At 38.9% G+C, this 15603-nt stretch overlaps 1 protein-coding gene across 4 annotated transcripts in view; it reads left to right on the top strand.

The window, feature by feature from the left end:
- atp11c (ATPase phospholipid transporting 11C (ATP11C blood group)) overlaps window positions 1-15603 on the top strand; it is a 63142-nt gene that overhangs the window by 27264 nt on the left and 20275 nt on the right. For all 4 annotated transcript variants that reach the window (XM_065271895.2, XM_065271897.2, XM_065271893.2 and 1 more), the window contains exons 2-5: window positions 2878-2991; window positions 6476-6565; window positions 14080-14160; window positions 14745-14852. In XM_065271895.2, coding sequence (XP_065127967.2) covers window positions 2878-2991; window positions 6476-6565; window positions 14080-14160; window positions 14745-14852 — 393 coding nt within the window. The remainder of the gene's footprint in view (window positions 1-2877; window positions 2992-6475; window positions 6566-14079; window positions 14161-14744; window positions 14853-15603) is intronic.

The raw sequence follows: 15603 nt of genomic DNA, 5'->3' as shown, positions 1-15603 counted from the left end.
ATCTTTTTCTAGTACTGTACTTTGTAGAAGGGCATAATAAGACTCCTTTAAAACCACTTTTAAAATCTAAACCACTTGACATGCCGGTTCTGTGTGCACTGTCTCCAGAAACACAGTAAGGAGGGGTGAGAGAGTGGGTGGTGGGTGGGAAAAAAGTCGTGCTGTAAACTTGCAGAGACACGATGACAGCATGTTTCATCTTAATCTAGGTCCTCTGAGAAAGGAAGGAGGGGAGTCATATTGACTGCCACTGTTTTATCTCCTGTGGAAAAATGAAAACACACGCAGCCATTGTGCTACTGTGACGAACTATAATCAGCCAATCCGCTGTTGACCACAAAATCAAAAATTTACTGAGATCTGGCTTCCTGGCTGTTCATCACAGGTTTTTTTTTAGCCAAAATGTTTTCTCAGGCAAACCTACACTTACTACTCCAAGTCAAGTGCTTGCCCTTTTCATGCTTCAGTAATGTTATGGGTCAGGCGATCCCCACCACAGGGGAAACACCCAGACCTGCTTCAGTGTTTTCTACTGGATTTTTGCCAATGGATGAATCCCATCTGTAATGCCTGCATAGAGAAATACCAATTTATTATTAAGCATTATATTTGTTTGAGCAATTTTATATACTTAATTTCTTATCATATTGTGATATATAAATAGAAAGTTTGACAATAAGGTTTTGACACAAAACTGGTAATTGCTGTAAAAAGATAATGGCTGTGTCTGAAATTGCCTACTTCCATACTATATAGTAGGCAAAAAGCAGTAGGCGAGGTGAGTAGTATGTCCGGATTAGTATTTCAAAAGCAGGATGACACACTGCTTCCGCCAAGATCCGGAAGTGTTCATAAGATGGACCCTTTACTGTCCCGTAGGGTTGTAACAATATTTTGCGATACACACTATAATACGTGTCCGGTATTGATCCTTGATCGCAAGGGCGATAGTATGCACTGCTATTTCACATACTACGGCTATAGATAAGTCCTTATCAATCAGAAATCACTGTTAGTTTGAGTCGTTTATAACATGCATTTGAAAAAGCAACACTCGTCAAATATAATCATTATAAATGTTCTTTATTATCATGAACATGCCTGTAAATGTTTGAAGAACAGCGATATAAATATTTTTACACATTTCTTGGAGATGCCCATGTAATGGTACTTCGTCTGCGGTGCATATTGAGTTTTTGCATGAGAGTGCCATCTGGCTTTTGGATGTAGAGACATTTCACCATAATTCATTGAGAAGCATAGCAAGCAGAATACAATATTTTAAATGTAATTAGTTATTTTCCCTTTTATTTGTTAAATGCATTATATCATTATGTCTGTCATTACAATTCAAGTCTTATATTAATCAGAGAAAACTGAAAGCCAGTGCAAGAAAACATTTATATATTTTTTTCCTTTATACAATACTGCAGTACATGACTCCTACCTGTTGCAATACTCACTGCTCTGCCTTCTCTTATAAAATAGCATTTTAATCACATAAAAACCTAAATACATTTCCCAACAAAACTATTGTTTAGTGTTGAAGATTACTAAAGACGCTGTAGATTGAATAATTAATATGCTAATCCGGAACAAAAGCGGTTAATTTAGCTTATTAATGTCTCTTCTCTATTGACAATTCATTGAGAAGATTAGCAAGCAGAATCGCACGATGTATTGTTACACTGCTTTTATCCCGGGAGAGAAGTTATCCAATGAAGAAAAAGAAGGAGAGGCGTTGTTTTATTAAAAAAATATCCAAAAGCGGTAACACAGCTCTATTCAAATGCAGTTACATATATATTAAACAGGTGTCCCTTTTGGTTCAATTACGATAGTTTAACTTCATTCCAGTTAACTACTAACTTGTTCTTATGACAACGTAGGTCACATGATGTATCAGCATGGCGGATGTAGTATGTCCGAATGAATACTATCCATATTCATACTAGTTAGTACCTACTGTCACAGTATGTGACTTCAGACGCAGCCGATTTTTCACATATAGAACATAAAAGAATTGATGTGCTTTTCTTAGGAATATAAAAAACTAATACATTAAAGAAAAATGTCTAAGCAAATGCGAAATGGTGCAAGACAGCATGGCACTTCTGTCACTCATGAATATTAATTGGGTGACCTTTTAAAAGAGTACCCAGCCACGTTATGACACTTTATAAAAAGAGGACAGACATCATGAATATTAATAAGTGACATCCCTACCTTTCTATACCATTGCTACAGTACAGTACAGTGATCGATTAAAGGCAGCATCTTTGCAAGAAACACAATGTAGGAAACACAATCCGGTTAATTCATTCACTGCCGATGTTACACAGCACCACTCTTTACACTCACAATGGCCATACCTCCACTGACCCCTATATTCATCTAGTCAGAAACATAAATCATTTGATTGTATTCAGCTCTTAGAGTAAGGTATACAGCTGGCAAATAACTGCAATACTATATCGGTAGCTTCATCAGATTTCAGTTTGCAGGATTGACCCATGTGACTTTTGTTATACGTGGCTGGTTCTCAGAAAACATAAGGCTTTGCTAAAACACGTCGCGCATAGCTTTGTAAATGGATTAGGCTTTACTTTTGTTTGTGTTTTTTTGCCTGTAATCAGGTCTTTTTTATGTTCTTCACACCTCAGTCTCAGGGTTATACACCTTGATATTCTTGTTCTTATTCTTGTGTGTTCAGATTGTGCTCTGAAGTTCTTGAAACTTTCACTGACTTGACTTTTCATCATCTTGATAATGGGAAACTTGTGGTGGTGCTTGCATGTCATATTCTAATTTCCAGGGAAACTTTCAAGTGAATAATGCCTCTTTATTTCCCTTTATTACCTGTTCCCTTTTCTGTAGTGTGGAGGAGATGAGAAGCGAGTGGACAGCAGGACAATCTATATAGGATCTCAGCCGGACACTGAGGCCTTGATTCCCACCAAATTCTGTGACAACAGGATCGTGTCCTCCAAGGTAACATCTGTTGTTTGTTATACCACATTTTACCATGAAATCCAAAGGCACGAGCTGCGTTGCTTAACCTCGCTGCGGGGTAATCAGATTTTTACAGGATAACAGCATTAGGGCTTTGCTAGCTCTCCACCAGAGCATGCTTGTAATTTTCTTCAGCTTGTAATTAGCAAGTATTGTTTAATGCCATGGCAACTGCGCCTCGGCACTAACACGTTGGACAGGCAGCATGTGGAGAGTATGGCTGCAGCACGCTTCTCGCAAGCCCTGGTGTTTAGCCACCTGTTCCTCCAGGTGTGAAAATACATTTGGAACCCCCGACTGCTTCAGATTTTTCTCTTTATTGTCTTGTTTCTCTCTATCCTACCTTTCCTTATATTTTTAGGCCCTTTCCACTCAATGGAAAACCATAATTTGTCTGTCAGAGTAGTGGATGAGATCCGGCAGATAAATACAGAGTGGGGATTACCCTTGAGCGTTCAGGGGGGTTGTCTCTGTATCCCCCTTTTAATCCTGTGGGGGTTTCTTGAATCTCTTCATTTGGTCAATAGTGGAGGAGGATTTTAAGATAGGGAAATACAAAGGAAAGAAATGAGGAAATAAGATGTAATAGATTTATAGATCTGCCTGTGGTTGTGCTGTGGTATTCGTGATCAATTCCTCTCTGGCATAGACATCTAAGCACACTTTAATTACCTGCACTGGGGTGTTTAAACATCTTTATACATCTGCTTTGCATTTTTCCACTCACACTACACATAACCTTTTCTCCGGGTCATTCCTTGGATCCTGTGCAAGTTCCAGGCTTATATTAAAGAGAAACTTGATGAAAAAAAACGCCCTGATATTGTTCAGAACAATTTATTTAATTAGTTAAAGCTATATTTCCAACATGACATCATTATTCTCAGCCCTTGTCATCTTGGTTGGCTAGCAGTGTCTGTTAGCCATGTCACCTATGTTGCACTGTTAGAAATGATGATTTATTTGTTTTATCTAGGGCTGGGTATAGATTCAGATGTTCCAGATCGATTTGATTTCGATTCACAAGCTATCAAATCGATTCGATTTCAATTCTCGATTCAATTTTCGATTCCTGTTCTCGGGTCAGTTTTTAATTCTTGATTCTCGATTCAACTCAATGAATATAGATTTAATACAAATACTATATTAATAAAAAAGAACAGTGAACAGCAGTTTACAAGTGGGTAATTAATAAAAAGAAATTAAAAGCCACAACATGTCGTTGTCGTCTTGCTTGCGAAATCTAAAATGCTTCCATATTTCTGACTTTTTATGTGAAGGTGGCATAAACGTCGATGAAGCATAGGGCCCTATAAAATCCGTTTGATTTTTTCCCAAATTCCGTTTGATTTTTTCCCAAATTCCGTTTTCTCCGTTTTAATTTTTGCAAATTCCGTTTTATCGGTTTTAATTTTTGGCAATTATATTTTTTACCCTTTACTGTTAGTTTAGTCATAAAAAGAGTGTGCCTTTAATGTTAATGATTAAAATGTAAATGATTTTGGGAAAAACTGGATAACAGGATTACTTAATGACTATAAAAGATGCATTTACACACGCACATACACACGCACACGCGCGCGCGCACACATACAACTCAATTCAATGCATTGTTTAGTGTTGTTGCAGGAGGCTACAACACGGTGTCAAAGCAGTGGTGCCTTCAGAAGTGCCTTAAACACATCAATCCAGCGGAACGCGATCCATATTTTATACACAATCACTTGAAATGCATATAACTTTACAAACATACAAAGGATAGTGATCTGACTTAGGACAGCATGAGCACGCAGCTCTTTGCACGTGCGAGCGAAAGAGAGACAGAGAGCAGCGCCATGATGCAGATGATTATATTTTAAATGCGAGGTATAGTTAGTTTGCCTCAGCTCGCTTGAAATGCATAAAACTGAACAAATACATGAGGATTTGTGTTCACACTTCAGACAGATGCGTGAGCGCGTGCACGTGTAAGAGGTGCAGTGAGACAGACGTGGATGAGAGAGTGCATGTATCTTTGCGCTCACCGTGAACAGAGTGTTGACAAAACTTACAAAATAACAGTTCTCCGGGCACATAAAAGTCATGTGAGACCTGCTCGGAACTAAGTGCTTGGCGTCGAATTTCTTAATTTTTTCGCTGATGAAAGCAGAGTCGTGGAGAGCCGCTTCGCCATGGTTTCAGTGTTTTGGAGGGGGTCTGAAACAACGGGAGGGGGCGTGTCGCTCAGATTTACTTCCCCCGGTCTGCATTTCCCCAGACATATGTTCGTCTGCCACCCAAAAACATAATTTTATTCAAAATATGTAAAATTCTGCGAAATTCTGCGTTAATACTAGATTCCGTGTTAATTAGCCAATTCCGCGATTCCGTCCGCGATTCCGTGATCGCGGAAATTATAGGGCCCTAGAAGCACCTGAAACTAGTAATTAGATTAACGTTAATCTTACGTTCAATGTTTGCAGAAATAAATATGAAAGAAAAAAATCGATTCTGGTCTTTGAGAATTGATTTTGAATCGAACACGTTTTTAAAAAACCATTAATCGAAAAATCTATTTTTTTGCCCACCCCTAGTTTTATCCTATTTCTATTGCTCCATTCCCCCTCTTACTTTTCACACCGTTGGTGATCCATTATTTAGCCATGATGTTAGATCAGGAAGCAAGAGATGTCCACCTTAAATTTCTCTTTTTTACGTTTTTTTTTTGCTCTTTCTATCCCCTCCTCACTTTAGACCCAGTGTCAGTATTTGTGTATTTTGCTGATACGTAGCTGACATGAAATATCTATAATAGCAGTGATTTGCAATGTGAAATGATCTAGCTAAAACCGTATTAAACATGATTTACTAGTTTTGGTATAATTATTGCGCATGCAGTTTTTATCAGGTCATTGATGGACTGTGTGGAATATTTCTACTTTTCAAAAACATTTTGTTACATTTACAAAACGAAAGGTGGAGTAATGGTGAGATGCCAAGTGCATCAAGTGGCAGGTTTGCTTGGGGTTAGCCGAACGGAGGCCATAAGTTGCTAATCCACATCAATGCAAAACCTGCTCAGAGAGCTAACGCCTGGTCACACACATCAGAGAGCTCTGGAGCTATTGAAGTCATCCCAGCTCCCTCTCCAAGAATAGCACAAACAAAAGGGTTCATAAATATGCAGTGCATTTAATCCATTCTTCAGCTTTTCATCAGGATGTGGGTGTACATTCATCCCCAGACCACATTTGATAAAAAATGCGTCATATAAATGATTCGCCTAAAAAGTAGATTTGATTGTCTGTCTGTGGAACATAAATATTTGTGGAGTCATCTTGCAGAATTTTTTCGCACAATGACTTTAGCCTGGTTTTCACAGGTTCGGGTCACATTGATAAGAAATTGATGAGTAAGTTCACTAATGCAAATCGTTTTTTTTTTCTATTCTTTAATTAACAGCTGTGTTTTTTTACTTCTCCAGTACACCGTGTGGAACTTCCTCCCAAAGAATCTCTTCGAGCAGTTTAGAAGAATCGCCAATTTTTACTTCCTCATCATATTCTTGGTACAGGTTAGTGAACGCAACCCTTCACCATCCCCAAAAGAACAAGCTGTGTCTGGATAAGATGATGTTCATGTGTGACTCATAGCTTGGCTGATTCTGCACGTGTTGAACTGGTGCCATTAGACTCGTGATGGTTGCAGAGGGAGATGGTGAGATGAGAAAGACTCTGATTCGCTCCATAAAAGCACATGGAAACGACCTTAAACTAGAGAGCGGAACCGTGTAAACAACTGATTCTGTTTAATGTCGTGTTTGTGTTTAATAGTCGATGACGGTTGATATATGATGAGCATGTGGCCTGGCTACTGTCAGCTGCACATGGAGTGGAACACATAGAGCGGTTGACACATGGTGCATGTTGTTCAAATCCAGCATCCACCTTGTTAAGTTATTTAATTGTGGATGCCAAGGAAGCTGAAAATGTTTCAGACAGCTGTTTGTGTGCATACAGTGGCATCATCCATAATGTGACATGATCTGTGTGTGTTTGTGAGAGATCCTCAGGTGCTTCCTCTACTAATCCAGCTTTCCTCTGGAGGGTATTCTCATCCTCTATGACTAAGTCTCCCCACCCACACTGCTATTATAACAGCATGAGAGTAGACACACACGGTCGCCTGTCACATGAGACTCGTGCTTAAATCGGCAGCCTCCAAATGGAGTTGCACATTTCTCCTGAGACCCATTGGAAACGCAACTTCACACCTTCACTTTCTCCCCTTTATCCCTTCATTTATTCTGTTTCTCACCCCCTTTCTTTTCCTTATTGCTTTGTTCCTTTTTTCCATTTTCTCTCTCTCTCGCTCACCCCACACTCCTCTGCAGCACAGCACTGCTTACGTCAGCAGCCAGGAAGCCCTTTTGAGCTACAAATAGACGCTGGCTGACTGATAAAAAAACACAAGCAGGCTAAAAATAGCACTGCGTGCGTTTGCCGTGCCCTGATGGGAAAAGAGATGGGAGAGGAGGGGGGGATCTCTTGTCTCTCAAGCACATTTTGACACACATTCTGCTGGAATGTTCTCAATACCTACGTGGGTTTACACGGATGAAAGGTTGCGCTAACCAGCTGTGTAGCTGAGTGGAAGTGTGTCAAGAGGAAATTGGCACATAAACTTGTGTGTAAATGCAATAGAGAGTGTGAAATAAAAGGAGTTGGCTGTTTGAGTATAGACCTTGTTGTTGATGTCATGCTTCATTTAGTGTGAATTGAAAGCAAGGCTGTGAGCGAGGGCTGGACAATTGGACCGTTCAGTGAGCTTCGTTGTCGTGTAACATAAAATGATGCGCAAGTTATTTTTTAGGTGAACTGTGTCATTTCTGTGCTACTATTGCCACTAAATAAAATTAAAAAGATAGCAGGGTTTGTAACCCACTCCCCACCTCCAAAACACTTTGTAAGCGTGACTTTCTTCCATGGAAGCCTCGTACAGTTTGCCTCATTTCCCATTATTTTCCATTTTATTTGAAAAAATAAATACTTGGGAAATCTTTTCTTGGGAAATGTCTTCACAAAAGGCCAAGAAAGTCAAATAGATTTGGAAAGACGAGAGTATAGTATGACACAATTGTCCATTTAATGACACACTGAGGATTTTTGAAATGTGCAGCTGTGTTCAGTACATTTGGGTAATTTTCACTAAAACAGGAAGTTATGGTAAGACAAAACTTCCTCTGTCTCCTCTTTTAAAATAGCCAGTAGTTGTTTGATTTACCTTTACTTAAATCTAAGGAAGTGCAAAATTATGTCAGAAAAGTTGTTGATCCCTTTTGGTGGAAGTAAAAGGCTGTACGTTTTGAAGGCTTATAACCTCTGCAATGCATATTTTGACAATATTTTGGGGCACAGTGGCTTGTAGATATTCTTTAAAGGACAAGTTTGGTATTTTACACTTAAAGCCCTGTTTTCAGATTGTTTATGATGAAATAGAATGGTTTTGACTGAAATTTGGACATATGATGCTGGCCCGAGAATTTTCGGGTGTTTGTTGTATCAGCCCCCACCTCAACAATGGCTGCATAGGTGCACTGGAACAATCCTTCCTAAAATGCATTAAACTTTCGTTTACAAAGACGTGAAACTCATCGAGTGGTCAGGGGTGTTCACTGATATGCTCACACAAAAATCGCTGCAAAAGATGCTTTCCAACAGGTGTTTTACCATTCGTTGTAAACTTGTGGACCTATTTTTCCAAACGCCTCACACCCGTATATTCTTCCGCTGAGAGCTTGAATAATAGACATTCCAGCCCAGTTGGTGGTGATAATCCACCTTTGCCAATTGCAAGAATAGAAACAACGTTTGTACCTCAAAGCACATCTAATACAAGTCAATGGAGTTGGACAAAAACTAGGCTAAAACCTGTTGGAAAGCATCTTTTGCAGCGATTTTTGTGTGAGCATATCAGTGAACACCCCTGACCACTCTGTGAGTTTCACGTCTTTGTAAACAAAACTTGATGCATTTTAGGAAGGATTGTTCCAGTGCGCCTATGCAGCCATTGTAGAGGTGGGGGGTAATACAACAAACACTCGGGCCAGCATCATATGTCCAAATTTCAGTCAAAACCGTTCTATTTCATCATCAACAAGCTGAAAACAGTGCTTTAAGTGTAAAATACAGAACTTGTCCTTTAACATTTTCAATCTTGCAGCCAAAAACATCATTGATTTATTGGTGACCTGAAGCTTGAATTAAAGTCACAGTATGTAATATATTTTTGAAATGATATGTTTTAAAACCACTTGCACAGTGTGATATATTTAATGCACTTGTACTTAAATTACATAAGGATTTGTAATAATGGCCCATTTTAAATAGTGGCTTGTCTCTTGTTATTTGTCGCCTAAAAAATATCCGCACTATCCACAATTTACGCTTGTGAATTGTATACACCTCTGGATGGTAAGAACGGCATCTCCCGTCGTTCCTCTCTACCTCATAGTGTCATCAAGCTTTGCCTTCGTTATTGTTTTTATAAATGCGACCTCTAGTGGTGAAAATTACATAGTGTGCCTTTTAAGTTATATTGAAACAATCTGTGCTTGTATACAGGCACCATGACACATTATACACCCTGCTCTCTGGTCGCTCATTTTTATTCGCTGCACATTATGTGCCATCTACTGAGACTATGGTCTGTGTTATTCAAAAAATGCACACAAATGCACACGCCCATCTGCCTCTGTAAGGGCAGTAACTCATGTGTTCAGCATTTGCTTTGGGAATTGGCTTCCTCAAGGTGGCTGTTAATGGATGTGTTTTACGTGCAAGAACGGGTACGGTGGGTCTGGCAGTGATAGATAGTGAGTGTTTTACTTCAGTGTAAAAAATGACAGTAGTGCAGCACTTCATCAAAAAAGTCAATGTATTTCATTACAGCCGCTGATGAACTGTATCAGTATCGCTGTTGGTTACAGAAAGATCCAGGTGAATGGACTCCCAACACGTATGAGTATTAAGGACAGAGACTATTGAAAAGCACAGGACAATCTGTCCTCAGCAGTTTGGGCGGCCTCTCCCTTAATAGTTTTAATCAGGCGGAATTCTGCAGTCAGCTTCATCCAGATGGGCCTTGATCAACTTATTAAATTTAAAACTATGTGCGTCGCTTGCCCCAACAGCATTCATCACCTGCAAAAGCCAAGGGTGCATTAGAGCTCTTTCTGCCAGACTCAGGAGGAGAGAAACACCAGGGTAATAACCAGGGGTTGTATTCACAGGGGTCAAGAACTTGCAATAGGTCGCATCAGGATTACGACTTTTTATAATTAGATAGTTGTTATGTAAATTAGTGAATGTCACATAGACCAGTTTTTTTACATTGGCATGCAAGCAATCCACCTAGCAAGTTTCTAAAAACACCCACCCCTATCATGAGTTTTACGTGGGCTGTTTAAATGTTTTGCTACAGGCGTGTTGAGTTAACAGGAAAGCCTCTTTCTTTCCTTGTTTTTCTGCTCTCTCTGCTTTTGACGGTTATACTGCTTCACAGCTGTCAAGGGACATGTGGCAGCTAGGAGATGTGTTTAATGCTTGACGGGCCACTATAGAAAGATCTGTGTTCCTGTAAACATGCACACACCTATTTCTCACGGTGGTGCACTATTACATCAGCATAGGCCCCCGGGCAAAATTTAAAATGCTTGACATGGGTATTTCTGTGTTGCTCTGCGAGCTGTAACTTGTGCGACTTGTGTAACTTGTGTGTTAGAAACCCAGTGAAATACCTTGCAATTTTCACTCTTTTTGATGCATTTTCAACTAAAATGATGTTTGGTCATTATAAGCAAGAGAGGGATATTCTCATTGTAGAGAGCATTTCTTTAGATAGAAATCTGAGTAGTGCAAGATGTGTCATCGTGTTTTTTTATTATGTTTTTTTTTAGATAAGACAAGATATTCAAATGGCACGAACACACTATTTGAATAATTTGTAAATATAATGTTATATATGTTATTAAAATGCATATTTATATTTAATATTAGTGTAATATTCAACTGTACTGTACCTGTCAAAATGATTTGCACCCTCTGGGTTAGCGTCTGTTGTTAGTTATGTGCGTTTGTTATCTGCAAACAAACCTGCAAATGTTGCGACTGGCCTATCAGAGTCAAGCATTTCATAGTGCTGTTTAATCATGATTTATAATTTGAGATCAAGTCAGATTTCATTGTAAATGTCAGATTAATGTCATTCGTCTTTGCTTAATTACGACATGTTTGTAAACGGAAAGAAGAGGATTTGGCTACTATATCAGATACTACTTTACTTGTTTCTACAACAGTTGCTTGTAATATAAATATATCATTTATATGATCTGTAAAGTTTTGAATGATGATCATCCGGGGAATGTCATGTAAACATCCACAAACTGTGGAGAGCCACCAGTCAAAAAGGGAGGCACAACTGTTGCAAGGAAAATAACTCTGCAAATAACTTTGTTGGAAATAAAGAGGAAAACGTTACAAATAGACAGATTAAAAGATCACAAAACATTGCTGTTTTCTGCATTTCCCAAAGGATTTTGTGAGAGAGCTGAGAGATTTTTGTCTGAGAGAGCTGACCTGTTCCAGAACAAGTAAGACCTTGTGCACATCGGGTAGTACCAGTAATATTTGTTTTACAGAATAAAAGCTTAGGTTTATCCAAAATGTCATTGAACGCCTACGTGCTTTTTCTGGATGTGTGACGCAGGGATTTGGGTGCTTGCATAGTGCCTGAGCTCAAGTGAAAATGACAATTGACTGTTAACATTGGCGCAAAACACAGCGCTGAAGATCTTTGTAAATAAGTATAAATATTTATTCTGGTTAATTTTTCAAGACCACGTCATAAAAATTAGAATGTGGTGGGCTCCCAGTCTTAGTAATAAATAGGAAACTCTTTTTTGGATTTCATTTAAGCAACCACTTTGGGGGGATATGTTTAATACACGGACTTCCAAGCAGCTAAGATGATGTCTCGTGACAGTTTGTGAGAGTTCAAAAGTACAGTTTGTGCATGTGGATATTGTAGATGGGTTACTTAGGATTAGACTTAAACTGAGTAAGGGTTTTAGCATTAGTGTGTGGCGGGGGGAGATGAGGATTATTAACTCTGAGCTGAAGTACTGTTATACGGAAATGCACCTTCTGAAGTCCTGCCAGCTTAACACTCTCTTCGTACTGGGATTTTAGCACCATCGCACAACAGGGCATCTTTATGTGTGTGTTTAAGCGGTTTTCTGCAGTGGAGATGCGGCGCTCTGGTTGGCTCAATTGACTGTGTCGTGCAGTTTTTTGCTCTGGTCTCTTTCAGCCCGGCCCTGCAGGGTTTTTATTTGTAAAGGGGGATACAGTGTGCTTTGTGTTGGCCGTAGCTCAGTTGAGGACGGACTGAATGTTCACACCTCTATGATCTTGAGTTCACACCTATCCTCCACACAGAAAACACAGAAACCCATAGCTAACACTGGTCATTGATGACCTTCTGTTTCTAAAAGTATAAAGGTGTGAAAACACTTTTGTTAAAGATAGACTATTACTGTATTTAATGTTGTCATGTGCTAGCAGAATTAATGTCATGACACATGTTAAGTGCAAGAAGACTGATATTGGCCTTTACGGATAGTTTGGTGGTTATATTAACTTTCATTAAATAAATTCTAAAGATAACATTTTGTGATTGTTATTCACACATCAGGGCTCAAGGTAGGGCTGTGCAAAAAAATCAACTGCGATTATCATGCGCGTGTCATCAGTAAACCCGGTTCCGTGATTAGAAGTAAATCGCCATAAGCTGCTTTCAGATGGAGCGGCATTTATTACACAGACCCGTAGTTCACCGAGAAGCTGACACGCGCATGATAATCGCAGTCGATTTTTTTGCACAGCCCTAGCTCAATGCAAATAATTTTTTATACTGGCCCAGTCGGGCCAGTGGTTCAGGTTTTCACTTGCCCTGACAAAATTTTCACTGGCCCCCATATAAAAATGTCAGTGTCTGTCACATGTTTAAAAATAATAATTCAAAAGTCAAATATATTTGTTTACATATACAACAGACATGTTCCAACGAAAAAAGTCTCCCAACTTCTCTGCTTTACTTGTAAACTGACTGCAAACTGTGCAAATATTGCATTGTTTCTTTCGGCGTGTTTTACCCAAGTAAATGTTTGCTTCCAATAGGTTAAATAATATACATTGATGAAAATATATTTTAGTGACCGAAGGTGAGGCACTGGCCCGAATGTCTCTCACGCTTGCCCTGGGCCACCGGGCAGTCCTTTATGTTTAGCCCTGCACATATAATTACCATTAATATTGAACATTAAACTAGTGATGTTTCTCTACATTTTTTTTACACATAGAGCTCAAATTCATTGCATTTTTCTGTTCTCTTTTAGTTTACATGATATATCGGCCATGACTATCGGCAAAAAAAAATTTTTTATTGACCGATACCAATTATTGGCTGATATATCAGTGCATCTCTAAATGTTACAACCTACAAATTTGTACTCACCTTAGCCTTTTTGAAATGTTTTCCTAACCAATTTTTTGTGTTTTTTATTTAAAAAAATGTATTACTTAATTACACTATTTGGCATCCATTTTTTTCTAAACAAAATTTTGTTTTTATTGAGAGACAACCTGGAGTGACTCATGAATGCTATGCATTTATTTATCTTTTATCTGTGTATTTATTTAGTGCTGGGCAGAGATCAATACAAGTATTTTTTTGAGTGCTGCAGAAAAGTACTATATAAATTTAACTAATTAATAAATTAATTAATTAATTAATGTGTATATATAAATTTATTTATATTTTTATGTATTCTATATTATATATATAATAAAACATTTCTTAAGTGTGTGTGCGTGCGTGCGTGTATATAGATCTAGATTAATCTACGCACAGCCCTAGTCTTTATTTATATTTTACTGTAACAGTTATGACCATATTTGTGCGGTCATATTGCAACAGCAAATCCCTGTTTCATTAACAATACATTCTCTGTGTGGTCTCTTCCTGAAGGTTATTGTTGATACCCCAACCAGCCCTGTAACCAGTGGCTTACCTCTGTTTTTTGTCATCACAGTGACGGCCATTAAACAGGTTAGTTACTTTAAAATGTATGTTCTTTCCATCTTTCTCTTTGCCTCTTTGATTCTCGCACTCCCTCTTGTTCAGCCCAGGGCCACCGTCTTTCTGCCCATCACGACAGCACTTGAGTTTTATAGCTGTGTGTCAGTGTTTAAATAATGTCGACCCTGGATGTGAGTCCGGCTGAACCAGGGGTCAATCTCTCACACACAAAACAAATGATCCAGGGGCTTGTCACAACACGGTGGTCCTCACACAGCTTTAGATGTATTGTTTCAGGATCAACGTTTTCCATGGTCTTGTTGATAAAGCACAATAGAAGGTGAACTTCCTTCCAAAAATCAGTGTGGCCCCACACTGAGAGGGGTTTAGGCTTTAACTGGGCTTTGAAATAGACGCCCGGGGGGCATGTACAACTTCAAGTGACTTCCTCAGCTGTGTCATTTGCACATACTTTTGCACATTCACTCAAAAAATGTTTTAGACCGTACAGTCCTCACTTGACTTTCTGCTGGGTTCACACAGCGTTTTAACACACCAGCACAATGTTTCCACATTGTCTCTCACACTCTCTCTCTCATTCTCTCTCTTTCTAGGGTTATGAGGACTGGCTGCGGCACAAGGCAGACTATGAAGTGAATAAGTACACAGTGATTGTATTAGAGGACGGCCAGTGGGTAAAGAAGGACAGTGAGAGGATCAAGGTACCATTCCATTGCTGCGCCCCAGTCAGATTTCCCAAATAACAGTCAGGGATCAGGGTCTGGCAGGCTGCCACACTTCATGTCTGTGTGCGAATGAAGGATGCCCACAAGGGGCATCCACAGCAGGGAGTATTTCATTGCCATTTGTGGAATGGAACAAATGCACTTTAAAACAAATGTAGTCACGGCTATTTGTACATTTTTGCTGGTACAGCTGGGCAACAGTTGTGTTATTTTCAGCCACCAATTTATTACCATATTTCTCCAGATTTTAGGCATTTTCTGGCACCTGATATTGTTTCAGCTGTTACACCTAGCAATCACATAACCAAACACTGTCAGTCCCACCTGTCCCACTGCTCATCAAATCATAAATAAAAGCTGCAGAAACGTGGACATTTTTAGCTAATGGTTATATTTAAAGCATATAACCACTTTTGCTAGTTGTGTGTACCTGATAGAAAAGTGTACACTTTGGATAAAGTAGTGAACATTGTAAAACTTCACTAATATTGTTTGATTCCCATGATCAGTAAAGTGCTCTTCAGTTGACTTTCCTTCAGGACCCATATTTTACATTAGATTACATTGTTGTGCTGACCCAACACATAAAACATACATTTTGGTACTGAGTTTTAAAAATAAACTGCAGAGAAGAAGAACTGCATAAGCATATGCAAAGTATAATAAGACATAAATTGAATAGGAGATTTTTTTGACATCAGGGTGTAGAATCAGTCTCAGACAGCAG

Source organism: Paramisgurnus dabryanus, chromosome 16 (genome assembly GCF_030506205.2).
Source record: "Paramisgurnus dabryanus chromosome 16, PD_genome_1.1, whole genome shotgun sequence".
NCBI lineage: Eukaryota > Metazoa > Chordata > Actinopteri > Cypriniformes > Cobitidae > Paramisgurnus > Paramisgurnus dabryanus.
Note: the sequence above shows the minus strand (reverse complement) of the source record. Positions and strands in the feature narration are given on the sequence as shown.